The sequence below is a fragment of the Equus przewalskii genome, chromosome 15 (assembly GCF_037783145.1).
Source record: "Equus przewalskii isolate Varuska chromosome 15, EquPr2, whole genome shotgun sequence".
Taxonomy (NCBI): Eukaryota; Metazoa; Chordata; class Mammalia; order Perissodactyla; family Equidae; genus Equus; species Equus przewalskii.
This window is the reverse complement of record NC_091845.1, coordinates 8,279,670-8,307,031: the sequence shown is the minus strand read 5'-3', so window position 1 is coordinate 8,307,031 and position 27,362 is coordinate 8,279,670. Positions and strand designations below refer to the sequence as shown.

Genomic DNA, 27,362 nt, shown 5'->3' with positions numbered 1-27,362 from the left:
TTTTGCTTTACACTGTCTTATTGACTCTTCTTCATATAGGAAGTGGTTGGTGCGCTAGTGACCCATATCTGCAGCGGGAATGAAGCCGAAGTTGATACTGCATTGGATATCCTCCTAGACTTGGTAGTTGTAAACCTGTCTGCTATGAGACTGAATGCTGTCTTTGTGAAGGTATCTGGTTCTTCCAGTGACATATATTGAATCACTTTTCTTTCTTACATATATCTGAGAGATATCTGATATCTGTTAGTTAGCAACAATTTATTTTGTACTCTAGATATTGAACACTATCATTGCTAGAGGGGTGGGAAGGAAGTGAGGTTATGGGCAAATAATAGAAAATATAACTCATATCTGTATATGTATTAATTCACTCAGCAAATACTTTATACGTAACTATGTGCCAGGCTCTATTCTGGGTGCTGTGAATATGAAAGTCAATCCTTGCCTTTGATGACAGAAAGTGAGACACATAAGCAAGTCACTATAAATATAACATGATGAATTCTATAATAAAGATAAGTGCTATAGATATGCCAGAGTAGAAGTAATTAATTATGCCTGGAAAACTAAAGAAGTCTTCAAAGAGGAGATAACATTTGAGTGATTTGAAAGATGGGAATGATTTCATGAGAGAAGGTAAGGAGAGTGCATGTAGGCAGAGGACAGTTTGAACAGAAGCAAGTTTGCACCCAAGTCCTGATGTGCCAGGGATGAAAAGTAGACCAGCATGGCTGGCAAATAGGATATATGGTGAGGGGTGGTGGGAGGTCAGGCTGGGAAGACATAGGACCAGACTAGATTATAAATGGTCTCGAATACCATACTAAAGAGTTTCGACTTTATTTTATAGACAATAAGGAGCTGTTACAGCTTTTTAACAGGGAGTTGACATAGTCAAGTCTAGGCTTTAAAAGATAACTATGTAAGTGAAATAAGCCAGATAGAGAAGGACAATCTCTGTATGACTCCACTCATATGAGGAATTTAAACATGTGGACAAAGAGAACAGATTAGTGGCTACCAGGGGAAAGGGGGGGTTGGGGGTGGGCACAAAGGGTGAAGGGGTACACCTACAACATCACTGACAAACAATAATGTACAACTGAAATTTCACAAGATTGTAAACTATCATAAACTCAATTAAAAAAAAAAGATAACTAGGGGCTGGCCCCGTGGCCGAGTGGTTAAGTTCGCGCACTCCGCTGCAGGCGGCCCAGTGTTTCGTTGGTTTGAATCCTGGGCGCGGACATGGCACCACTCATCAAACCACGCTGAGGCAGCGTCCCACATGCCACAACTAGAAGGACCAACAACGAAAAATATACAACTATGTACTGGGGGGGCTTTGGGGAGAAAAAGGAAAAAAATAAAATCTTTGAAAAAAAAAAAGATAACTATGTAGGCCATGTTATCCCCATATTAAGGATGAGAAAGCTGAGCCTTTGCCCAGTGTCAAAAAGTAAGTAGTCCCCTTGTGACTCCTTCCACACCTGTAGAGAATGAATAGGTAACTCATGGAGTAAGAGCTAAGGGATGAGGTGATAAGAAAAAAGGTCCGAGACATAACTTTTGGCAGAATATTGTTTTCACTAAGAAAAAAGGAAGAGTAGAGACAGAATAGGGAGGACTAGAAGATATATTAGGAAAACTAAGCAGAATATCAACCCTTTGGGCTCTGAGCATAGCTTTAGAGAACTTGAGCTTTTGTGGAGCAGATGCCTGGCTATCTGTGTGTGTGCCTCTTATAACGGTTTTAACTTTTTGATTTAAAGGAGAAAAATATTAGTTGTTAACTCATTGCTGGCATTGTTTTCCTCACAGGGCATTTTAGATTATCTGGAAAATATGTCCCCTCAACAAATACGAAAACTCTTCTATATTCTCAGCACACTGGCATTTAGCAAACAGCATGAAGCCAGCAGTCACATCCAGGTAAGAGGCAGTGTGTTGAGAAAGACTCTTTTAAACCTCTTTAACTGAAATCAGCTGAACAAAATCACTCTAGCCTTTGAGTAGTAGAAATAGAATACATTGCCGTATGTAGTCTCAGCATTTGTTCATTCTTTTCTTACCACAAACATTGAGTACCGGCTGTGCCTACTGAGGTGGTAGGTATAATAGACCTTCTGTCCTCAAGGGGGCGGTCTATGAGGGTAGAAATGGGTCTGTAGTCAGCTAACTATGAAGCAGCAGGAAAACCATTCAGGTTCTGCACCGAGTACTGTGGGGACACAGAGAGTTCCCTTGTTTCCCAGGGAACATCTGCATCTAACATGGACTTCATCTGTGCCGACTTTCATTTGTGACACCGTTCACTGAAAAAGCCAGGCAAAGGGACTAAAATAAGAGATTAGGTTGGAATCATAACTTTTGAGTCTTTTGTATCTGTAGTACCACCCCGTGGCAGTAATCCATACTGGACTGTGACTTTGAACAATCAGCACCCTTTTTTAATTAAAAAAAAAAATTGGCTGGGTAATATATACACATGGTACAAAATTCGAAAGGTATAGAAACGTGGTGAAAAATAAGTCTCGCTCCCTCCAGTCCTCTAAAGTCAATCTCTGTTACTAATTTATAGCTTTCTCAGATGTTCTGAGCATTTGCAAATTTGCTGTTTACTTATATTCCACTCCTTACCTTCTTGTTCTGCATCTTGCGTTTTTCATTTAGCAGTATATTTTGGAGATTGCTTCACATCAGCAATATAGAGCTATGTCATTATTTTGTTTTATTTTTTTATTGAGGTAACATTTGTTTTAACATTATGTAGGTTTCAGGTGTACAACATTCTAATTTAACATCTGTATATACTATAGCATACTCACCACCAAAACTCTAGTTTCCATCTGTTACCATACAATGACCCACCTGGCTCTCCGCCCAGCCCCCTTCCCTTCTGGTAACCACCAGTCTGTTGTCTGCTTCTATGTTTTTTTTTTATATTTCCTGTATGAGTGAAATCATATAGTATTTGTCTTTCTCCGTCCAACTTATTTCACTTAGGATGGTACCCTCAAGGTCCATCAGTGTTGTCACACATGGCAAGATTTCATCTTTTTTTTTTATGGCTGAGTAGTATTCCATTGTGTATATATGTGTACCACATCTTCTTTATCCATTCATCCATCAATAGGCCTTTAGGTCGTTTCCATATCTTGGCTATTGTAAATAATGCTGCACTGAACATAGAGGTGCATTTATCTTTTCGAATTAGTGCTTTGCTATTCTTCAGATAAATACCCATAAGTGGAATAACTGTATTGTATGGTAGTTCTATTCTTAATTTTTTGAGAAATCTCCATACCGTTTTCCATAGTGGCTGCACCAATTTAAATTATTTTATTTTTTAATTGTGGTAAAATATCCATAACATAAATTTTACTATTTTAACCAATTTTAAGTGTACAATTCAGTGGCATTAAGTACACATTCACAATGTTGTACAGCCATTGCCACTATCTATTTCCAGAACTTGTTCATCATCCCAAATAGACACTCCCTACCCATTAAGCAGTAACTTGCATTGCCCTTCCCCGAGCCCCTAGTATTGATCTACTTTCTGTCTCTGAATTTGCCTGTTCTAGTTACTTCATTTAAATAGAATTATGCAATATTTGTCCTTTTGTGTCTGGAGTATTTCACTTAGTATAATGTATTCAAGGTTCATCCATGTTGTAGAATATATCAGAATTTCATTTCCTTTTATGGCTGAATAATAATATTCCATTATATGTATAGACCACGTTTAGTTTATCCACTTGTCCATTAATGGACACTAGCTTTTTTCCACCTTTTGGCTGTTGTGAATAATGCTGCTATGAACATTGGTCTACAAGTATCTGTTTGAGTCCCTGTTTTCAGTTCTTTTGGGTATATACCTAGGAGTGGAATTGCTGAGTCATATGGTGACCCTATGTTTAACATTTTGAGGAACCACCAGATTGTTTTCCACTGCAGCTGCACCATTTTACATTTCCACAAACAGTTGAGGGTTCCAGTTTTCCCACATCCTCACCAACACTTGTTTTCCATTTTTTAATTATAGTTGTCCTACCGGATGTGAAGGAATACCTCATGGTTTTAATTTGCATTTCCCTAATGACTAATGATGTTGAACATCTTATCATGTGCTTAGTAGTCATTCATATGTCTTCTTTGGAAAAATGTGTATTCACATCTTTTGCTCTTTTTTTTTTTAAAGATCATTTTTAATTTTTTCTTCTCCTTTTTCTCCCCAAAGCCCCCAGTGCATAGTTGTATATTTTAGTTGTGAGCCCTTCCAGTTGTGGCACGTAGGATGCCACCTCAGCACTGCCTGACGAGTGGTGCCATGTCCACACCCAGGATTTGAACCTGTGAAACCCTGGGCGGCTGAAGCCAAGTGCACAAACTTAACCACTCAGCTACAGGACTGACCCCTTCTGCTCATTTTTTAAATGGGTTGTTTTTTGTTGTTGTTGATGTGTAGTTCTTTATATATTCTGGATATTAATCCCTTACCAGATACATAATTTGCAAATATTTTCTCTCATTCTATGGATTTTCTTTTCACTCTTGATAGTGTCCTTTGATGCAGTTTTGATGATGTCCAATTTATCTATTTTTTTCTTTTGTTGCCTGTGCTTTTCATGTCATAATTAAGTAGAACCATCGCCAAATCCAAAGTCATGAAGATTTTTTCCTATGTTTTCTTCTAAGAGTTTCATAGTTTTAGCTCTTAAATTTAGATCATTGATTCACTTTGAGTTAATTTTTGTATATAGCGTGAGGTAAAGGTTCAACTTCACTTTTTGTGTGTGAGTATCCAGTTTTTTCAGCACCTTTTGTTGAAAAGACTGTCTTTTCCTCATTGAATGGTCTTGGCACCTTTGTGGAAAATCAGTTGACCATAATATATGTGAGGGTTTATTTCTGGACTCTAATCCTTATATGTGCATCCTTATGCTAGTAGCACACTTTTGATTACAGTAGCCTTGTAATAATTTTGAACTTGGCAAGTGTGAGCCCTCATGTTCTTTTTCAAGATTGTTTTGGTTATTCAGGGTCCCTCGAAATTCCATATGTGTTTTAGTATGGGTTTTTCTATTTCTGCAAAAAATGCTGTTGGGATTTTAATAAGGATTACATTGAATGTGCACATCACTTTGAGTGGTATCATCGTCTTAATAATATTAAGTCTTCCTATTTGTGAATGTGGGATGTCTTTCCGTTTATTTAGATCTTCTTTAATTTCTTTCAACAGTGTTTTATAGTTTTTAATGTACAAGTTAAATTGTTAAAAGTCAAAAAGTTAATTTGTTTCCTTGGTTAAATTTATTCCTGAGTATTTTTTTCTGTTTCATTATTTTAACTGAACAACCAATGATACTACAATAATTTGAGCAAGTCACAACGATAACAATAATAGCTATTATTATTCAGTGTCTGCCATGTGCCAGGCACTGTTCTAGGAATTTTTTGGAATTTGTATCTGATCCTTACAAAACCTTTCCCATTTTATAGATGAAAAAAATTGAGACTCAGAGAGATGAAATGCCTTGCCACACAGTTAATAAATGATAGAACCCTTGCTATTCTAGGGCTTTTGGCACCAATAGTCATTGGCTCTCTTGCTGTATCATTTCAGCATCTTCATCTTTTTCTGTCATTGTCTCCTTGCAGGATGACATGCACTTGGTCATACGAAAACAGCTCTCTAGCACCATATTCAAGTACAAACTCATTGGTATTATTGGTGCTGTCACCATGGCTGGCATCATGGCAGCAGACAGGTATGCATGGAAATTCTGACTTCTGTGGCTCAAGGTCAATTAGTCAGGCTACTGCCTTACAAAATAAAGTGTTAACATTGTGTAGACATCATTATAATAGTAGACATTAAAACCATAAGAGAAGTGAACACTTGTTTTTTGCTATTTTCCCCTATTTCCTTCTAATCTTGACTGTATATACCACATATAATTTTTACAGAATTTGGATCATAGTCATTACAGTCTGATAGTTAAAAACTAGAGATTGCCAAGAACTAAAGTTCTAGAAATGTTTCCACAAAGAGGGAACCCTTGGTCTGGCCTAGTGGCACAGCACTTAAGTTCGCACGTTCCGCTTCGGTGGCCTGGGGTTCACTGGTCTGGATCCCGGGTGGGGACCTACGCACTGCTTATCAAGGCATGCTGTGGCAGGTGTCCCATGTATAAAATAGAGGAGGATGAGCACAGGTGTTAGCTCAAGGCCAATCTTCCTCAGCAAAAAAAAAGAGGAGGATTGGTGGCAGATGTTCACTCAGGGCTAATCTTCTTAAAAACAAAAGAGGGAACCCTGATCCTCCTGGGAGGCATTTTCCTCCACTTGCTTCTGTTCTAGGCACTAGACAATACAGGTTTCTCCATTGCTGTGTTATTCCTGTCTGGGACATCATATTTGATACAAATAAAGTCTTCCTGTGGATTTTTTTTCCCACTTGCACTTTGATGCCACAATTGTAGCATCTAAAGAAGCATCAGAGTTGGGGCTTGATAAGATGTTACCATTACAGAATGACTTTGGAGTTCAGTTCGGAAATGATCTTTCAAGAATTTCTGAGACCAGGCTAGTCCCGGTGGTCTAGTGGTTAAGTTCAGCGTGCTGTGCTTCAGCAGCCTGGATTTGTTTCCTGGGCGCAGACCTACACCACTTCTCTATTAGTGGCCATGCTGTGGTGGTGGCTCACATACAAAAAGAAGAAGATTGGCAGCGGATGTTAGTTCAGGGTGAATCTTCCTCATCAAAAACAACCAACCAACCAAAGGAATTCCTGAGACCTCAGGAGACATCCTTAGAATCAGCATTAGTAATCTGTAGAGGCTGCATAGTGTACTAGTTAAGATTTCATTCTCTGGAGCCATATTGCCTCCCTAGGGTCAAATACTGGCTCCATTATTTATTAGCTCAATGACTTTGGTCAAGTTACTTTACCTCTCTGTGCTTCTGTATTCTTATATCTGTGAAATAAAGGTAAGAGTATTTACTTCATAGAGTCATTGAGAACATTAAATAGTTAAAACAATGCCGAGTGCTTGCTCCTATGATTATTACTAATTTAGTGTGCACTTAAAGAAAATCTAAGTTAGCTGTCACTTACTCTAATCCACATTTTATATGGTCTAAATAAATATTCTTCTGTACCTTTGTGCACTTTTATCTCCACCTCTATCCCAGGGAAGGCAGGATTCTTAAACTTACTGCTGGTTGTTACAAAATATTACAAAAGTCAAGCTAAAATTCCTTGTTTTTATTAGATCTTCCAGTTTGACCCAAGGGAGAGCAGCCCTGAGCAGTGAACAGTGCACACAGGTGAGCTCTTGTAATGTGGTTGGTACACTTAGGAGTAACTGAAGAATGGCTTCTGGTCACTGTCATTTTACCAGAAAGAGTGCTTTTTTCAAAATATGTTTTCCTGAATTCATAGCTTTTGTGGTTTGTACCACCCTTGTGGGACTTAGAATCTACCGGCTTGGGTTGCATTCATTTCTGTATTTGTCTAATCTCCCTAATTAAATTATAAATTCCTAGAGAGCACGAAAGGTGGGCCATGTTTGAAGAATAGCAGATTGACTGGAGCTTAGGGACAAGTAAGTGTGTAATTGGAGAGTTGGAGATAAAGCTAGTTTGGAGATAGAACACAGAGGGCCTTGAAGGTGAATCAAGACATTTTGATTTAACTTCTTATGCAGAGGTAGTCCTTAAGGGTTTCTTAGCACAGAAATGGCATGATCCAAGCTTTGCTTTAGAAAAATTAATCTGGCCACATGTGTCTGATCAGTTGGAAAAGAGATCAGAACGAGACGGACTGATCAGGAGGCTCAAGAAAACCTCAGGTGAGAGGTAATAAGAGCCTTGCCAGTGAAATTGGAAAGGAAAACTCTTACTACTGAATGGGTGAATGGTGTTCAAGAAACATCGACAGTGCCAGAGCTGAACTGTCCTTTCTCTTTGGCTATTCCAGGTGACCTCCCTGCTGCAGTTGGTTCATTCCTGCAGTAAGCAGTCTCCTTGGGCCTCTGCGCTTTATTATGATGAATTTGCCAACCTGATCCAAGGAGGAAAGCTGGCTCCAAAAGCCCTGGTGAGGCCAAGTTATCTTTTCTTACAGCAAGAAAGTGTGAGGGCTGCTTCCCTGCAAGCCCTGTCTCTGTTCCACTGCAAAATTAGATCATCCTGTGGGCTCTTCCATATCCTAGTTGGGAAGGCTGTTCTGACTCACCCTGCCCCAGGCCTCCTTCACACAATAACAATTATAATAGTAATGATGAGGAGGATGATAGTTTTGTTGTTGATAGCCACCATTTGTTCTATGCCGGGTACTGTGTTAGGCACTTTTCATGCATTATGTCTTTTCTACTTCATAATAATGAAGTATATATCGTTATTTCCTTTTTAGAAATGAGGACACTGAGTCTTAGAAAAGTTAATAGTTTATCTAGGCCTCCCCAGCAAGTACTCCCTGGGCTACACAACCTTTTTTGTTTGCTTGCTTCCTGAAGGAATGGGCTGGGCAGACCATCTTTAATGATTTCCAAGATGCCTTTGTGGTGGACTTCTGTGCTGTTCCAGAAGGGTAAGTACTGTTTACCCACTGACTTGATTGTACTGCTGAAGAAATTATGTCAGTTATGTCAAGAGGTGGTACAGACATCAGAATGCCCTTGACCTCAGCCAAGTCTAGCCACTCCTACAGCTTTTTTCCTCCCAACCCCAACACCCCAGCTCCAGAATTGCTAAAAGCTTCCCCACTTGTTCTTTCTGTTTCTTATTTCTCCTCATAATAGGGGAGATTGGTTTGTTCTAGTGGTTTCCACCGTAGACTTGCATACCCTTGAGTTGGGGATCAGATTCTGGGTTCTCTCCACAGTGACTATCCATTTCCCGTGAAAGCTCTCTACGGACTAGAAGAATACAGTAGTCATGATGGGATCGCCATCAACCTCCTGCCACTGTTGTTCTCTGAGGACTTTGCGAAAGATGGGGGTAGAATGACTTCACAGGAATCAGACCAAAAGTCAGTACACTTTTTCTTTTCTAAAACCTCTGTTGGTGTTTTGAATATTTACAGGGAATTCCACAGTTCTTGCAATCTGTGGGGAACTTGTTTGAAAAGGATTTCTCCCAAGACAGGTAGTATTTGGAGGGGTTAGCGAGAATGGGGCAGATTCCTTGTTTTTCCTTGGACCCTGGGGTTGGTATTTGCGTTGCCTTATGACAGCCAGCAGATATGCTGTGAGGCTATTTTTGTTTCTGTTTCTTTCTCCCTCCCATGTACTTATTTGTCTACCTCTGCCACTCTCCCTCCTTCCATCTTATCTTCGCTTCTCCTAACATAAGGACAGTCACTCTACTCACTGTCTGCCTTTCTCCAGTTCAGTTCATTATTTTATTTGCTAAGCATCCATTCAGTTTCTTGTCATATGTTCTTAAAAGGAAACATTTATTCTGGACAAAATTCCTTAATTATCAGTTTGGGCTCCCTATAAACATGAACTAATTTGCCTATAATATGCCTGTAAAGTGTGATCCAGAAATGAATTTTTCCTTCCCAGATTGGTGTCTCCACTGTGCCTGGCTCCCTATTTCCGGTTACTGAGACTTTGTGTGGAGAGACAACATAATGGAAACTTGGAGGAGATTGATGGTTTATTAGGTATAGTGTGAGGTTATCAGATCCTTTCTTCTTTGTAACCTTTCTTTGGTAAACTTAGGGAGGGGGCACACCAGTACATGGTGTGTGTAGGAAGGAATTTTCTGATTTCACAGAGTAGTATAGCAGTAATAGTGGAATTCCAAAGACAAAATAATACATACAGACTCCCAACATTTTAACAAATCAACTGTTATCATAGTTCCATGTTGCTTTATGGTCTTTTCCTCTAAAATTGTTGCAAGACTTCTTAATTATATTTGTTGACCACTGCATAATATGGAAGTATTTTTGAGACTAATCAAAGCTTGACCTTCAAATACGAGTTCAAGGGGAAAGTAAGTAGAAGGAAGCTAGCTCTAGGGGCGGCATCCAGGCTCTACTGACCTCTACTTAAAGGGCGTTAGAAATGTCTCTTCTTCCCTTTCAGATTGTCCTGTATTCCTCACTGACCTAGAGCCTGGAGAGAGGCTGGAGTCCATGTCTGTTAAGGAGCATTCGTTCCTGTGTTCGCTCATATTTCTTACTCTCAACTGGTTCCGAGAGGTGAGCAGAGTTACTAGGACACTTCATGTATTGTCTATAGTTCCTCTAAAAAGGAAACTATTTTCTTGGTTCCCATAAGACTCCTTAAAAATCCTCCACCAAGCCCTAACCCCTGTATGCTTCTTCAGCTGTTATGTCCTACCCCTCTCCAATTAAATGTAGCCAATTCAAAATACGTAGAATTCACTTAGTATTGCCTATGCTTTACTATCTCCAAGCCTTCTGGTTTATTCTTACTTCTGCCTGGAGTAACTTCACCTTCTCCACTGTGAAAATACTCTTCTTCCTTGCATAGGTGTGCACTTAAAGTTTCAGTTCAGTGAGATCAAGTGAATAGTAGCTTTCCCCTTCCTTTAGAATGTATATGTGCTTAATGAAATGCACAGTAGTAATGAAATATGATGAAAATGGTGGTAACATCTTACATCTATACCTTGCTTCCTTTCTCAGGCATATTATTTCTGAGATTGTTTGTTCACTTAAATTATCTCTTCTTATCCTCACAATTATATTGTGACATAGGACAGGTATTATAATTCTTGTTTTACACATGTGGAATTGCAGGTACAGAGAGTTCAACATCATTAAAATTTATCAAGCACTTACACTGTGCCAAATGTGGAGCTAATTTCTTTATTTATACTATTTAATCCATACAGCAACTACATTCCCGTTTTATAGTTGAAGAAAGAAAAGCTCAGAAAGGTTAATGACTTGGCCATGGTCCACACGGCTAGTAAGTAGCAGAATAGGACTTGAATCACCAAAGTGCGTGCTCTCTAGCCACTGTACTATTCCACCTTGTTACTTAAACACTTTGTTACTTAATCCAAGTAGAACTAGGAGTGAAAGTCTGATCTTCTGTATTGACTCAGGGCTTTTTTTCTCTACAGCATCTTGCTGAGAGCACTTTTATATTACAGACTAAACTCACAGATCCTGTCACTGAATGGCGTCTTTTAACTCTGGATGAATAATGCAAACAAGGTTAAAATTGGAACAGTTCAAAGTATGAGAATATAATTTGTTCTTTTGCAGGTTGTAAATGGCTTCTGCCAGCAAAAGTCACCCGAGATGAAGGGGAAGGTGCTCACCCGGTTAAAGCACATCGTAGAGCTACAGAGAATCCTGGAAAAGTACCTGGCAGGTAAGGGGTGTCGTATACTGGTAGCCCTGCTAGGACACAGTGAGGAGATAAAGAACTGCTTTTAAGCCAGGCTCAGCGATAGCTGTCCCCTACTCATCTGGGACGAGAAAATATGTGCTCATGGGGCTTGCCCCGGGGCCGAGTGGTTAGGTTCGCGCACTCTGCTTTGGTGGCCCAGGGTTTCACCGGTTCGAATCCTGGGCGCGGATCTAGCACCACTCATCAGGCCATGCTGAGGTGGCGTCCCATGTACCACAACTAGAAGGACCCACAACTAAAATATATACAACTATGTACTGGGGAGCTTTGGGGAGAAAAAGGAAAAATAAAATCTTTAAAAAAGAACTAAAGAAAAAGAAAATATGTGCTCAACAAAATTTTTTTTAATGAGCATGTCCATTTTCCTCCCATTGTTACCTCCAAGAGATATTGCTGCTTAAGAAAATAAAAAATATGAAACATTGGTTGGGCTTTTGTAGTTACTTTACTTCTTTGGAGATCAAACTTCCAGTGCCTCTTTGCCTCCCTGAACATGGTGTGAACCAGGAGTAAAGCTGAAAGGCCTCTTAATGCTTTCTAACCATTAAGTAAACTTGTCATTTTAAAGTGCTAGCCTAATTCTCTGGGGAAAACATGGAGCCTCCCTCAGCCCTCATCTAAATGATTGTGTGTAAAACAAACTTCTCTGTGACCAAATGTTGTTAATATTTTTAGATTTTAAATGTTAGTTTATTTTTAATCCTTTTCTGCTTGGATTTATTTATTTATTTTTGGGGGGTGAAGAATATTGGCCTGAGGTGACATCTGTTGCCAATCTTCCTCCTTTTGCTTGTGGAAGATTATCCCTGAGCTAACATCTGTGCCAGTCCTCCTCTACTTTGTATGTGGGATGCCGTGACAGCATGGTTTGATAAGCAGTGTGTAGGTCCATGCCTGGGATCCAAACCTACGAATCCTGGGCCACTGAAGCAGGGTGTGCAGACTTAACCACTACGCCACCAGCCTGGCCCCACTGCTTGGATATTTTATATCATTATTTAGAATGATTTTATATTAATTGATCATAATCAATTAATATGATATTCCTGCAAGATATCTCTGACCATTTTGCTATGCCAAAACAATTAATGTCAGATGACTTGAATGCATCTTACAGGCATTTAGCCATGCTTGGTAATTCTAGAAACTAGTTTGTAGCTGATCAGATGATTGCATTCCAAGTCTAATGGTGGTGTATGGTGCGTATATGTTAAGCTTCTGTCTGCTCTCTGTTTCAGACATCCCAGACTATGTTCCTCCCCCTGCAAACTTTGACTTGGAAACTTTAGATATAACACCTCATACTAGTACTGCTGTTTCAGCAAAAATCAGAAAACAAGGAAACATAGGTGAGTGTGTTCTTTTCTTCTTATTCTCTGTCTGCATAGGACCCACACTGAATTAACCTAAGAGGTCATATGCGTCAAGTCATCAGTAATTGGACAGATTATGTAATTGAACCCTTTCTTTGGCATGGTTATAAAATTACCTTCTGTACCTCTAGGTGGTCTTCAGCACATTGTTTCCTGAAGGCATTGACATTTAGCAAACATGGTTATTGATTTTTTGAGTCACTTTTCTCTTTTTGAACATAAGGAGGAAGGAAACGAAAAGCAGATGACAGCAAAACATCCTCCTCTGACACACTTTCAAAGGAGGATAGTTCAGAATGTGACCCTACATCGTCTGATAGAAGTCAGCTGGAAAAGGTATTGGAATGATGGGTGTCCGTGAAGGTGTGTGACAGCCCGGTGAGATTAACAAAGGGTCAGCATTATTCTCTGCGTTTTACAGAGAGGAAAATTAGAGAAAGGAGAGGCAAACAAACTCTTCTGGGCCTTGGAGTGGCCCTCTCAGTAGCAAAGTTAGGGTTAGACTCCAAGTCCTTATCACTGCCACACTGTTTTTTCCAATTATTTTCTCGAATATTTTACTCCCTTTTTTTGTAACCCAGCAGTACTTTGAATTCTCTCTTGTAGCAATTATCAAATTTTGTCATAGACTGTAGATGTAGATATACTTCTCTTAGCCTCTTTCCCCTTCCAATCCCAGGTTATCAACTTCTTGAACTGAGATAACATGAAATGCTTAGTACAGTTTCTGGTACTTAATGAATAGCAGTTCCCTTTTCCTGTAACTCTACACCACTCATAGAGTAGATTTCGTGTGTTTATGAAATTGCCTGAACCACATGGACTAATTATTTCTGTTTTTTAGGTTCTGTTTATTGGGTACTTATTATGTATAGCTCCTCTAATCCTCCTAAAAATCCAAGGTTAATGTTATCCACATTTAATGGATAAGGAAAGTAAGATCCAGAGAGGGTAAGTGACTTGGTCAAGGTCACACAGTTAATAAGTGTTTGAACAAGGATGTGAAGCCAGATCTTTCTGGCTCCTAAGCTCATAGTTTTCTGTACCACAGCATAATGCCTTCATTTCTCTAATGGTTCATCCATTGGAAACCTACCAAGGGTCTTGATATATGACGTGTATCTCAGGATTAAATGAGGTCTCTGGACTATTTAGGGACTTTAGTGAAAGGAAGTCAGTGATGTGTTGAAAATAACAACTTTTTTGCATAAAATGAATGCATAATTATACTTTGAAATGTATTTCAAAAATTAGATTAATATAGAAGCTTTAATTATTTTGTTGACTGCTGCTACTTTCTCACCAGGACTTCAAAGGGAAAGAAGAAAAGACGTCAGTGTCACTACAGAATTACCGAGCTTTTTTCCGAGAGCTAGACATTGAAGTCTTCTCTATTCTGCATTGTGGGCTTGTGACCAAGTGTATCTTAGATACTGAAATGCATACCGAAGTAAGTGACAGAGCTGAGATCCCAGAACTTAATCTTCTTTCACAAAGTTCCTCAGCTCTATTCTTATTTCAAAAAGAACACCATGACATTGAGAGAAGTTGGACTCTGGCTCCCAAAGCCTTTATATGTAAAAGTAATGATGAATGATCATCCTCATTATCTTGATGTTTATAATTCTGGGTTCTTAATAGTAGGTTAGGCATTATAAAAGATCGTGCTAATGATGTGGTCCTTACCTTAGGTTACTAATAATAAGCTATTTAGATTGCTTTTGTAGAGCAGTACTGTTCTGGTTTATAGAGATCAATGCCATTTTCACTTTGCCATGACATTTGTTCAGCATCCATCAGAGGCTTATCAAGACCTTTTTTTATGTTTGCCGCTAATCTAAACTATTGGCATGTCAGTACTACATAGAGCATGATGCTGCCTTCAGATAGCTCATAATCTAATAAAAGAAGTAGACATAACTAGCAGTATGTGCTACATTGATGGTCTGAACCAAGTACTGGAGGAACTCTGAGGAGAAAATGGTAGTTATAATGCCATTGAAAGTAAAGGACATTTTCACAGAAAAGGTGATTTTTAATATGGGATTTTACCAGAGAGTAGAGTAGAAAAAAATAGAAAAAGAGAGTAGGTTAAAAAAAAATTGAGAAATAGCATGAATTTTTACAAGAATGTAAGCTCTTCAGAATAGACGGTATCTTTTCCCCCCAATCTTTCTACATCAGCTTGTACTTCGAGATTGTTCGTAAATGTATATTGAGTGAACAGTTTTAAGTGACACTGTATTTTGCCCATTCTACTTCTGATAATGTAATATACTTATAGTCTTCCTGCCCAGAGTTAATAGTAGCAAAACATTAGGGGAAAGAAAATATGAAAGGATTATTTAATGAACAGGAAAAAGCAAAATTCCCTTCAATTAGTCATTTTTTATTCCAGAAAACTTAAGTAATGCACCTCGGGTCCACAGCTGTAAGTATACACAGAGGCATTTATTTCTAGAGAAAAAGTATGTCTCCTAAAACTATACTGCCTCAAATTCCTATTTTCATAATTTGAAATTTTGTTTTACTTTAGAAAAGCTTGGCTTTTTGATTTGTTGACAGCACAACAGCCACTTATATGAAGTGGGGAAATGTTCCCCTTTTTTGGTAATGGTTGGATTCTTCACCCACTGGGAAGAATAAACATGAAGTGTGCTCCCCCCAAAAGATAGCTAGGACATGCTTGGAATTTTTCTTCCCTTCCTCCTTGTGACAGGCTACAGAAGTTGTGCAACTCCAGCCCCCTGAGCTGCTTTTCTTGCTGGAAGATCTCTCCCAGAAGGTGGAGAATATGCTGACACCTTCTGTTGCCAGGAGAGTCCCATTCCTCAAGGTTGGTAGAGGCGGGGAGGCACAGGCCCTGGCCTTGGTGGGTTTGGAAACAAAGAGGTCTGAGTAGTGAAAAAGTTGTCACTTTCTCTGCATTGTGTTTGGGTCACTGGGCAGCCCTGTGCCAGACCACATTCACCTTGCTTTAGAAAAGAACTTTGAAACAGAGAAAACAAAAAAACCACCCAGAACAGGAAATGTATTTCTAAATGTCCCGAGCATTCCTGAATCCTGTTCTTTGCTGGTTTTGGTTTTAACAGCCTCCCAAAGTAAGCCTGGGCCCAAGCCTCAGTGTAAGTAGTTGGCTTTCTAGAAAAGGCCAAAGCCTCAAATGTGTTTATAATGCACAAATGTACTCATAGCCTCTGGTGAAGCAGTTGGATGGTGCAAACAACAGAATGTGAAGATTTGAGGGATAAGCATTTAAACACAGTATATCCATTTACTTGATTCTTTCTTTTTTGTACTCACTATTTACTCTACATTCTCATCAGCCTAAATGATTTCTGTTTTTGTGTGAGTGTTATCTCATTAGTAATTGTGGATCTATACTTCTCAAACATTGTTTGTACTCTCCAAAAGCCAGTCTCTTGGTTATTTGAAGTTGGAGCAAGATCCTTCTGTCAGAATATATCCCTCTGGGGCTGGCCTGGTGGCATAGTGATTAAGTTCACATGCTCAGCTTCAGTGGCCTAGGGTTTGCCAGTTCAGGTCTCAGACACTGACCTACACACTGCTCATTAAGCCATACTGTGGCGGCATCCCACATACAAAATAGAGGAAGATTGGCACAGATGTTAGCTCAGTGACAATCTTCCTCACCAAAAAAATAAATAAAAATAATAAATAAAATGACTACTTTAAAAAAAAAGGAATATATCCGTCTTTCAGAATAGAGTCTTAGGCAAGCAAACGATTTCTTCTCTTCCTTCCTGCCTGGTGGCACAGGTTGGACTAAACTCCATAATGAACTCTTAGTTCCAGAGAAGCTATCAAGCAGTTTCTTCTCCAGTAACTCTGAATTTATTATAGAGTAAAGGAAGCCGGAACATTGGATTCTCACATCTCCATCAGAGATCTGCGCAAGAAATTGCTCATAGTATTGTTCGACTGCTGACTCCCATGTGTAACCATCTGGAGAACATTCACAACTATTTTCAGGTCGGAAGCCTGTCTTATCATTACAGAGACTTAGACGTCACTAAGAGAAATACTGAAGGAAAATACGGGCAATTGCTGAAGCAACTGTTCTAAAAGCATTTTTCCCTTTTAGTGCTTAGCTGCTGAGAATCAGGGTGTGGTTGATGGACCAGGAGTGAAAGGTCAGGAGTACCACATTATGTCTTCCTGCTATCAGAGGTTACTGCAGATTTTTCACGGGCTTTTTGCTTGGTGAGTATGTGGCAAGTATGGTAGGTAGAGATAATCGAGTGTCTTCTTGCTTTTACTTGTCCATTACCAAGGCACTGAGGTATAGAAAAGAAAGAAAAGACTTCAAAAGCCTTACGTAAGTATGGTGCCTATTCTTTTTGGAGTGTTTTTGTCTGCATCGTTTCATTTGATCTTGCACCCTCTGTGTCTTATGGAGCTGCTCATTTATTAATTCATTTGAAAATTAGGTGACTTGCTATTGGCTAATCTGTAACAAATCTGGCCATTCTGATTCTTAGCCGAGTTTGCTGTGGCAAGCTTTCTATAATAGCATCAGAGAGACTGTTACTTAAGAAGTTGTTATTAAACAAGTTGTAGATGAATTCCAGATTGTGTGGTCAAGAGCTGAATGCAGTGTGAGCTGGGGCATTTAGGAAGCAGTGGGACTTTGTGGGACCCTTGAAGGGTAGGTGTCCTTTGTGAGGGTAAAAGAAGGGGTTGGAGGGCACGGCATGGACAAAAGTAGAAAGGAGGGAGGTGTGTCCCTTAAGTGTTTTTGTTCCAAGGGCTGAGTCCTGGACCCTCTGTTCTCATTATACAGGTTGCCTGGGGAATCTCACCCATGCTTAAATTTTTGCTAAAATTTATCTTATGAGCTACAGGCATTTATATCCAGCTGCCTACTCAACGCCCCCGTAGACGTGCCACTGACACCTCAGACTCATCACATCTGTAACCGAGTGTGTCATCCTTACCACTGCTCCTTCAGCTTTGCCTGGCTGGGTAAATGGCACCACCAGTTGTCTGAGCCAGAAACCAGGAGTTATTCTTTGTCCCTTCCTCTACCCTCTTCCTTTTCTCTCTCCCACGTCTGATCTCCAAATCTTGTTGATTTTATCTTCTAGATAATATCTAAATAGCCATCTGTTTCTCTCCTTCTCCACTGCTTCCAGACTCCCATCATCTCTCACCTGGACTAGATTAGTTTCACAGTTGGTCTCTGTCTTCAGTTGCCCCACTCAGTCCATTCTTCACACAGCAGTCAGTCTTCCCACCATAAACTCAATCTTGTCCTATCCCAACTTTGGTTTCTGATTGCCCTTAGATTTTTCTTGAGTTCAAACTCTTTTACCTAGCTTATAAGGCCTTTAATTATCTGACTCCTGCCATTCCACTCACTGTCTTGCACTCCACCCTCCAGCACTCAGCACCCTATATACCTTTCACCTGGAAGGCGTCACGCATACTCATCTTTCTACAAGGATCCCTAGCTTCCTTGATCCCTAGTCTTTTCTAACTCACCCTTGGGATCTGGATTTAAACTCCACTTCCTCAGAGGCATCTTCTCTGACCTCTAGGCCAGGTAAGCCTCCTTCCTGCCTCTCTAACCCCAGTTCTCTCCTAATACTCTGGTATTCTCTTATGATAGAATTTATTACATTTTATTATAATTGCTTATTCATCTGTCTTCCTGGCTAGACTGTGAGCTCCATGAGGGCAGAGACAAGTCTTTGTCATATCCTTACTGCTTAAAAACAGTGCCTGACAAAAGATTGTAACAGATGCGTTGTCAAGGAGATACATGGATGGCAAATAAACACATGCAAAGATGTTCAGTAGTATTAGTTATTAAGGAAATGCAAGTTAAAATCACTGAATGGCTAAATTAAAAAGATTTACCTTGCCAAGTGTTGGTGAGGATGTGGAACAGCTGGAACCCTCAGGTGCTTTTGTTGGGACTGTAAAATAGTACACCCACTTTTGAAAACAGTTTAGCAGTTCCTTAAAAAATTAGACATACACCTGCCATACAACCCAGCCGTTCTACTCATAGGTATTTACTCAAGAGAAACGAAAGCATATGTCTACACAAAGTCTTGTTCACGAATGCTTTTAGCAGCTTTATTTGTAATAGCCCCAAACTGGAAACAACTCAAATGTCCATCAGCCGGTGAATGGATAAACACATGGTGGTATATCCATATGGTAGAATACTACATGCAACAATATGGATGAAAAAAGAGTTATACTGAATCAAAAGTAAGACCATAAGAGTATGTAGTATTTGATTCCATTATATAAAATTCTAGAAAAAGCATATAATCTTATAGTGACAAGAAAACAGATCAGTGGTTGCCTAGCATTGGGTGGAAGGATGGAGGGAGGAAAGGGTTACGAAGGAATACAAGGAAACTTTTGAGGGTAATGAATATGTTCATTATTTTCATTGTGGTGATAGTTTCATGGGTTTATATAGTCAACTGATCAAATTCAACATTTTAAATACATGCAGTTTATTGTATATCAATTATACCTCCATAAAGCTGTCTAAAAAAGAAACTTGGCCCATAATAGCCCCTCAGAATACATTTGTTGAAGGGAAGAAGGACTACCACTGGTGATGTGGAAATGTTTCTAGAGGAGTAGAAGATCCAGGGGCTCAGCCCGTGCTAGGCCTTGAAGGTCAGGCAGAATTTAAATGTTGTCCAGGGAAGCAATTTGGGAGTTTTATGATCACAGCCATAGTATGATGAAAGCGGTATTTTAAGAAAATCCTTTTGGCAGCAGTGTGCAGGACAGATGGGAAAGGGATACAGAAAGGCCAGTCAAATGTGTCGCCATGATCCATGTATGTGATGATGATAAGGGCCTGGCCTAGTGTGATGGCCTGGGCTTGGAAAGGAAGGGAGAGTAGAAAAGATAATCTGAAGATAGAATTCACTTATTCATATAAAAGAAAGAATAAACTCTTTATTGAGCACCTACTGTGCTCACCTGTGAATTAGATACTGATTTAGCAATTTGAAAAAATTATTCTGTTTTTTTGGAGAAGACTGAGACTTATCTCTAAAATATAGAGAATGAAAGAGATCTTTTTGCCTTGAAAATAAACCTAGGAGGACTGTAAGGTCCTTAAGGAATGACTATTTCAGGTGCACTTCAGCTTCTAGTCTGATGCTCAGAGCTCTGGCTGAATTTGGCACTTGAGTACTTTCAGTATTCTGCTTCTCCTTTTTCCCCTGTTGACTTATGTTGATGGTACAGATTGGAGGCCAGGATCCTCAAATGCTGTCCAAGCAATCTTGTACCTAAGCTAAGCCGTCTTACCTTGACTTTCCTTTAGGAGTGGATTTTTTCAACCTGAAAATTATAATTTATTATATTCAGCCCTTGAGGTCCTTACTAACCGACTGAAGCAGAGAGAGCCTGACCAGCCCTTGGAGGAACTGCTCAGGTGGGTCAGACTACAAATCCCAGAGTGTTGTCTGAAGAAACTCCCAGGAAGATTGGCGAGATTTCTTGGCAATAATTTGGGTGTCTCAGTAGTTGTGAGAGAAATTGATATTGTCAGCTACTTTTCCTCAGTTATATGTATTTGTTACCTATGCATTCAGATAAATCCTGAAGCATTAGAAACTTCATGATCTTTCATCCTGTAGAGTTTGCCTTTTCAGGTAGTGACGATGAACGCACTGATCATCTGTGGTCAACTCTTGATTATCCAGGGACCTACTCTGTCTCCCAGTAGGGTTGGGTAATGAGGTAGCAACTAGTTATCACTGATTGCCTGTCTCCTTCTCCCAGTCTTGGAAGAAGAGGAGCCTAGGTTGAGGGCTAGGCAGTGGAAGAGGGAGGTGAGAAGGAGATTTAAGGGGCATGGCTCCCAGCCTCCTACCCGAGCTTCACCCAGAATAACTTATTCTTCCTCTCACCCCCCCGATAGCCTAGGCTAGACCATCAAACACTTGAGTGGACTTGGACAGCTCAGGGATTTAGATGTATCTGTAATCCTTGTGATGCTTTTTTTTTTCTTGTCTCGTTACAGCCAGAGCTTCCATTACTTGCAGAATTTCCGGCACAGCATTCCCAGTTTCCACTGTGCTCTTTATCTCATCAGACTTTTGATGGTCCTTTTGGAGAAATCTACAGCTCCCACTCAGAACAAAGAAAAAATTGGTGATGAGCCCAGATCCTTTTTTTTTCCTTCATGAATAGGATTAATAACTCAAGCTTGTATACTTGGGGCTTCCTAGAACCTTGTACATTTTACATGTAGATCCCCCTTTAAATGTGGATGTGCCTTCTTGCTATACCTAAAAGGACATTTTCGCAGAAGAGCTATGACTGATCCCTGCTGACGTTACTTTAGTCTGAATTTGGTTAGTTCAGTTGGCTAGATAATTTTTTGCTTGGCTTCTGTTTATTCATCTCCTTCCTTTTGTTTGTGTTTTTGAATTATCTGAGACATTTGACAAAAAGAGACATAAACCATGACATGAAATCAGGATTAAGTGTAAAGAAAGGCTTGGCCCTATCCCTGATATTTTTGTTTAACTATCTTTTTTCATAGCTCTTGGAATACAACTCACTTTGTTATACATCCTAATTTGCAACACAAACAGAAAGAAGAAAATGCAAAGCAAGCCTTTATTATTCCCTGTTGATTAAAAAGAGAGGGTTTGATCTGAGTGTGTGATGTGGCCACTGCTTATTGGCGTGCCCAGGCGGAGCAAGATTGGCCTTCCCACTGGCCAGCAGCATTCCTTTTCTCTATGTGTGTCTCTGCAGTCCATGTTTGTGTGTGTCAGGACAGGGTAAGACAGTAGGATGCACTGGGTCTTAGACAAATGGGTTTGTTTCTGGTAGAAGAGCCAATGGAGCAGGAACACATGACAGCTCTTTTCAAATTGTCTGTTACATCAGGAACTTCATAGTAAATATGAAAGAATACTCCTTTTGATCAACAGTCATCCCCCAAAGCCTGAAAAACAGAGGTGAGGTCCATTTTCCATGCATTAGATGTCTTTGTTTCTCCAACAGCTTCCCTGGCCAGACAGTTTCTCTGTCGGGTGTGGCCACGTGGAGAGAAAGAGAATAGCAACATCCCTAATGACCAGCTCCATGTTTTGCTCAGGTGAGATGCTCCGCTTCTTTTCATTTTGCCACTGTTGGGATCCTTCATCTGGTGAAAGATTGAGAAATTAAATTATCTTCGTTAGGGGGATCTTGGAAGCAATGAAGTAGGTTTGAAGTTAACATAATTTAGAATATGTGGATCATAAGATCATCTAGTTCTGTTTTATACTATCAGCTAGTCCATTATTGTTAAACAAATCATAGAGGAAGCGGAGGAGCCTGCGGTTGTATCCTGCCTTGTTAACCAATGAATCAGATATTTATTTATAGCCTACCATATTCAAGACACATCCATCACTTCCTAGGTGTCTAACTGTATTTCCAATTAAGATAGCATTTCCTTTTCCTCCTGACAAGTATCTGGAATCTTTATTTTATTAAAAATAAATGCTAGTAGTTGTTTTAAAGCTTAATACCTGGTAATATCTCAGAGAAATCTTGCTTTAGGAATTCTGTAGCATGTGTTCATATTCCTATGGGTCTCCATGTAGCATCTACTTGGAGCACACGGACAGTGTTCTGAAGGCCATAGAGGAGATTGCTGGTGTTGGTGTCCCAGAACTGATCAACTCTCCTAAAGATGCGTCTTCCTCCACGTTCCCTACACTCACCAGGTAAGGGAATTCCCTCCTCCAGTTCTTCCCCTAAGTTAGAATCACACTGTCCACTGTCTGCAGTTTCCAAATAACTACCTTACTCTTCACCTAATTCTGATACAGACGGTACAGTCATTCGTTCAGCACATAGAATGTCTACTATGCATTCTTTCCAAGGGGCTCTCAGCCAACTCATGTGAAAGGACCTTATTGAGGAAGGAATTCTCAGCAGTTACAGTCTTCAAAGGCAATGAATATTTAGTCACCAAACTTGTCCTATCAGTAATTTCATCCTTTAAATGTGAGATTATTTTTCCAATATTTTAACCACCTTTAAAGGATAAAATGATTGTTGTGGCTAATCATATACGTCTCACTTAATGGGTTTTGCATCTCCTCATATCAATAGCTATATTACACTTTTATAGTCTCTACAGGTTATAAAGCACTTTCACATTCTTTGTCTCATTTGATCCTTTCGATGATTCTGTGAGGTAGGTATCATTACCCCTATTTTACTGATGAGGAAAATGAGCGTTAGGGACTTGGCCAAGCTTACACAAGCAGTAAAGTAAATATGGAACCAAGAACTTAAACTTGCATCTTCTCAACACGACTTTACTGCTCTTTGTATACCACCACACCATCTCCCTTCATAAAGTTAATTCCATTCTTTCACAGGCCATCTTCTTGGGCTCATTTCTGAGTTCTTCCACTGCCCTGTTCTCTTATAGTGGATCCTCGTGAGGGGATGTTTGGAGAGGTGGGGAAGGAAATGACTTTTGGTTCCTCGGCTTCTTCCCAGGAAGTTCTTTCTAACCAGTGCATCATTGTGTGGGCATGCATGCTTTTCCCCTCTTCTAGGCACACCTTTGTCATTTTCTTCCGTGTGATGATGGCTGAACTAGAGAAGACAGTGAAAGGTCTTCAGGCTGGCACAGCAGCAGACTCGCAACAGGTGGGTCAAATACTCCCACTTCTAAGCTTTAATTGATTGAAAGCTGCTGAGTCTTCTATTTCCTGGATCCAGGATTTCTCCTAAGCTATTTTCTTTGAATTACCAAGATCCAGGATTTTTTTTCAAAGAGCTCCTGGTTTCATTTACTGTCCTTCTAGTTGGAGGTGAGGATTGGGTTCTTTTCCCTGGCTTTTTCCCCAGGGGAGGGCTTGGACTGCTCCATAAGCCCTAGCTCTGGAAAACATGTCTTTGCTTGCAGCCTCATGTCCCCAGCGGTTTGCTGTATATGAGCTGGCATGAGGAGAGCAAGCCTGTTTGAGGTGCTGTGGTACCGGGCCATGGCAGCCTGCTAACCAGAACCGAGCTAGACCATGGAGAGCAAGGGCTAGCATAGGGAGTCAGAAGCCACAGGGCTCTGATGGTCATTAGGTATGTTGCTGAGGCTTTTTCCTACTTGGAAACTACTGAAGAGGGGTCATCATTTTAGGAAGTCTCTATAAGTTACCCTAATGTTATCATGTATGTATATGCAGGCCTCAGAATCACCTTATGGGTATACTGGTTGCTATATCTCTTTGAGGGAATAATTGGCTAAAATCTCTGAATAGCTATGCAATTCAAGACCCATATATTAGTGGGAGTAAAGTGAAAGAAGTGTTTGGCTGTGATTCAGAGGTGCCTGTATACTTGGCTGCCCCCAGATTCATGAAGAGAAGCTCCTTTACTGGAACATGGCTGTTCGAGACTTCAGTATCCTCATCAACCTGATAAAGGTGGGTATGGAGGCTCCTTGACCCATCTCATCAGCTAATTACAAAAACCAACAAGGGTCCTGGCTTCCAAATGGACTCTCCCTGCTCCTCTCCTCAGCCTTCCTTGGGGACCTGTTCTCCCCCGTCTTCTTCCCTTGTCCCTCTACCCATCCTGGATAACCCCTTCTCTCCCTAGGCAGTGTCTTTTTCCTTCTCTTCCTTCCTCCTTCCCATCTGTGCCACAATATGTACTATTTAATGACTCCTTCCACATATCATTCCCCTACTCTCTCACCTCGCCTTGGGTCTCTGTGATCTGAGCACATTCCCCACTATCTTCCTCTTCCAACCCTGAATGCCTTCTTTATCTCACTCACTCCCTGATTTTGCTCAGGCTATTCCTCCTGCTTAGAATGTCATTCTCTCCTTTCCGCCTCTCATCCACTCTTTCTTAAGGCTTCAGATCAAGGTTTTGGACCTCTACAATGCCATCTTCTGAACATCCCCAGTTGGAATCAATTTCTTGTTCCTCTTTGCTTCCCTCTTCCTTTTCTTGAACTTCAGCTATGGTGATTACTTTATTCTGCTTTGTAGTTAATTTAACTTTTGGCATGCCTTCTTCATTTTAGAATTCTCTACAGCACCCAGAGCTGTGCTTTGCACAATGGAAAAGAGGCTGGGCTGCTCAAAGGAGCAGTCCTCAGCTTCTGTTTCTTGTCTTTCATCTCTCCAGGTGTTTGATAGTCGTCCTGTTCTGCATGTATGTTTGAAGGTGAGAGATTGCCTGGGCTCTCTTTAGTGTTTATTGTTCCTGCAGATCTCTCTAGAGAGGGCCTCAGCTGAGAGGCATTGCTTAATACCTTGCCCACAAGCCAGAGTCTCCAGAATCTGTGCTAATAAGTGATAGTTTAGAAAAGACAGTGGATATGTTTTCACACACTAGTTGGATGAATAGAGAAGCCAATTTTCCTATGAGTTTGAAAACTTTTGGTTCAAATCTTAGAACAAGGAGTAGTGGCCTCAGAGCAGCTGACTTCAGGAGCAGCAGTCACCCCCTGCATTCCTTCCCAGGCAACAGGAAGGAAGGAGGAGAGGGTGATTTTTCTTTTTAAAGCCCACGGGTGGCTTAATGTGGGAACTGATAGCCTGATAACTGCTGAGCTGCTTTCCCATGGGGATAGCCCAGATTGGCCCTAGATTTGATGGTAAACCCCATGGGTTAAGGGCTGGGGAATGTTATGGGAAGAATGCTTCTTCCTCACTCCTGATGGTTCCTTCCAAGCGGATGGCACCCCATCTTGTTATCTCTGGCCTCTTTCTTCCTTGTTCCTCACCCCCCCACCCCGTGCCAGTGTGGGAGATGGGTGAGCAGGGGAGTGATTTATTGAATTGGTAAATTTGGCAATTGTCATTTGCTTCCCCAGCACTACCCAATTTTTTCCTCTTGGGAGTAAGTTGTCCTCAGGGAGCTGGGGTTCCCCTTTGTTCTTCTGTGCCCTCGTTCTTAAGCTGAGTAAGTCCCCTGCCCATTGGCTGTGTCTAGTGTAGGTAAGTTGGCCTCATTCTGGGACTTAGTTAGCAGGCCCATTTAGTTTTTCCATTAAGCTACATTCTCTATATTAACCTTTCCGACCCCTCCCAATACACAAATAAGAAAAGAAAACCCCTGGGCTATGCTGCCCAGGCAGGGGCCTTTCAGGTGAAAGACCTCAGCTAGAGGTCATCACCAATGTGTCTCTTCTCTTCTTCAGTACGGGCGTCTATTTGTGGAAGCGTTTCTGAAGCAGTGCATGCCGCTCTTAGACTTCAGTTTTAGAAAACACCGGGTAAGAACTGAGAGCAGAAAACAAAGACATGCTCGGTACAGCTGTTCAGAAGATAGATCCATGGGCTGATCTTGGGGGCAGTCCCCTTGTCCACAGTTCTGCTTTAGCACCTTTGGTCCACTTCAGCTATTGCCAGAGATGCCCATATAGGACTGAACTCCTCAGACCCACTCTGGTTCAAACCCTCCTTCCTACTTCTCCAGATCTGAGGGTGGTGCTTCCTTTTAGCTTGAGTTTATTGTGCTGCTGCACTCCTAGGACCTCATATATCAGTGTGTCATTTGCTTATTCTTTTGTGCTTCTCTAGGTCTACTCTAAGGAATAATTAAAAAAAGAACTCATTTGTGTCGTAAACTCTTTGCTGTTATAAAGGACAGTCTTGAGAGCTTTTTTAGCCAAGTGGGAATCAGGGCTAGAGTAGTGAAATAAGGACAGAAACAGAGATGATAATTTCTTACACATACTTAGCAAGTTGAACTTTGCAAAACACCCTCACACTGAGGCCAGCCCTGTGGCTGAGTGGTTAAGTGTGCATGCTCTGATTCAGCAGCCCAGGGTTTCACCAGTTTGGATCCTGGGCGCAAACCCAGCACCGCTCATCAAGCCATGCTGAGGCGGCGTCCCACATAGTAGAACTAGAAGGACATACAACTATGTACTGGGAGGCTTTGGGGAGAAGAAGAAGAAAAAAAAAGAAAGATTGGCAACAGATGTTAGCTCAGGGCCAATGTTTAAAAAAAACTACTCTCACAATATTTGGTTGGTCGCTCATAACTGGGAAAGAGAAGAGGGAGGACAGCCAGCCAGCGTTCCTCTTATTTGAGGGCCAAATTAAGATAATTATTGATATATGGCCAGAACCTGCGGGGTTTGTCCTCTTGAGAGCTCTTGGTTGCAAGGATATCTTGCATCTAAAGTGAAATGAGAACATTTCACAGGGCATTTATGAATTTTGTTGGTTATAGGAAGATGTTCTGAGCTTACTGGAAACCTTCCAGTTGAACACGAGGCTGCTTCATCACCTGTGTGGGCATTCTAAGGTAAGAGGGCAAGCGTGTCATGTCACCAGCTCACCTGTTGGTTTAATCTGCAATTGTTATGGGGAGATCCACAGGCTCCAGTCCCTTCTTCCTTTTTTACCCTTGTTGAGCCTTTATTTCTGGGACTGTGTCTGTCCAAAGCAGTTTGTTCAGAGTGGTCAAATCCTTAGTTGGTGGCTCAGATTGAGCAGTAATCTAGAGGGGAATTTCTTTATCTGAAATTTGACTCAAACTCCATAGCCCTATTTCCTCTAGAAGCTCTTCTTTGGTGAGAGATACAGAATGT

General features: G+C 40.6%; 1 protein-coding gene across 11 annotated transcripts in view; it reads left to right on the top strand.

Annotated features, from left to right (window-relative positions):
* Window positions 1-27,362, top strand: part of FANCD2 (FA complementation group D2) — a 47,791-nt gene that overhangs the window by 16,770 nt on the left and 3,659 nt on the right. For 4 of the 11 annotated variants that reach the window (XM_070576523.1, XM_070576521.1, XM_070576522.1 and 1 more), the window contains 25 exons: window positions 40-171; window positions 1,825-1,935; window positions 5,668-5,777; window positions 7,284-7,338; window positions 7,991-8,110; window positions 8,529-8,602; window positions 8,897-9,043; window positions 9,582-9,682; window positions 10,110-10,225; window positions 11,264-11,372; window positions 12,650-12,760; window positions 13,008-13,120; window positions 14,091-14,234; window positions 15,504-15,620; window positions 16,649-16,777; window positions 16,890-17,008; window positions 20,112-20,222; window positions 20,814-20,944; window positions 21,809-21,902; window positions 22,396-22,518; window positions 23,365-23,458; window positions 24,160-24,231; window positions 24,944-24,982; window positions 25,962-26,036; window positions 27,002-27,076. In XM_070576523.1, coding sequence (XP_070432624.1) covers window positions 40-171; window positions 1,825-1,935; window positions 5,668-5,777; window positions 7,284-7,338; window positions 7,991-8,110; window positions 8,529-8,602; window positions 8,897-9,043; window positions 9,582-9,682; window positions 10,110-10,225; window positions 11,264-11,372; window positions 12,650-12,760; window positions 13,008-13,120; window positions 14,091-14,234; window positions 15,504-15,620; window positions 16,649-16,777; window positions 16,890-17,008; window positions 20,112-20,222; window positions 20,814-20,944; window positions 21,809-21,902; window positions 22,396-22,518; window positions 23,365-23,458; window positions 24,160-24,231; window positions 24,944-24,982; window positions 25,962-26,036; window positions 27,002-27,076 — 2,622 coding nt within the window. The remainder of the gene's footprint in view (window positions 1-39; window positions 172-1,824; window positions 1,936-5,667; window positions 5,778-7,283; window positions 7,339-7,990; window positions 8,111-8,528; window positions 8,603-8,896; window positions 9,044-9,581; window positions 9,683-10,109; window positions 10,226-11,263; window positions 11,373-12,649; window positions 12,761-13,007; window positions 13,121-14,090; window positions 14,235-15,503; window positions 15,621-16,648; window positions 16,778-16,889; window positions 17,009-20,111; window positions 20,223-20,813; window positions 20,945-21,808; window positions 21,903-22,395; window positions 22,519-23,364; window positions 23,459-24,159; window positions 24,232-24,943; window positions 24,983-25,961; window positions 26,037-27,001; window positions 27,077-27,362) is intronic. The other 7 variants (XM_070576527.1, XM_070576526.1, XM_070576524.1 and 4 more) reach the window with 3 other exon arrangements.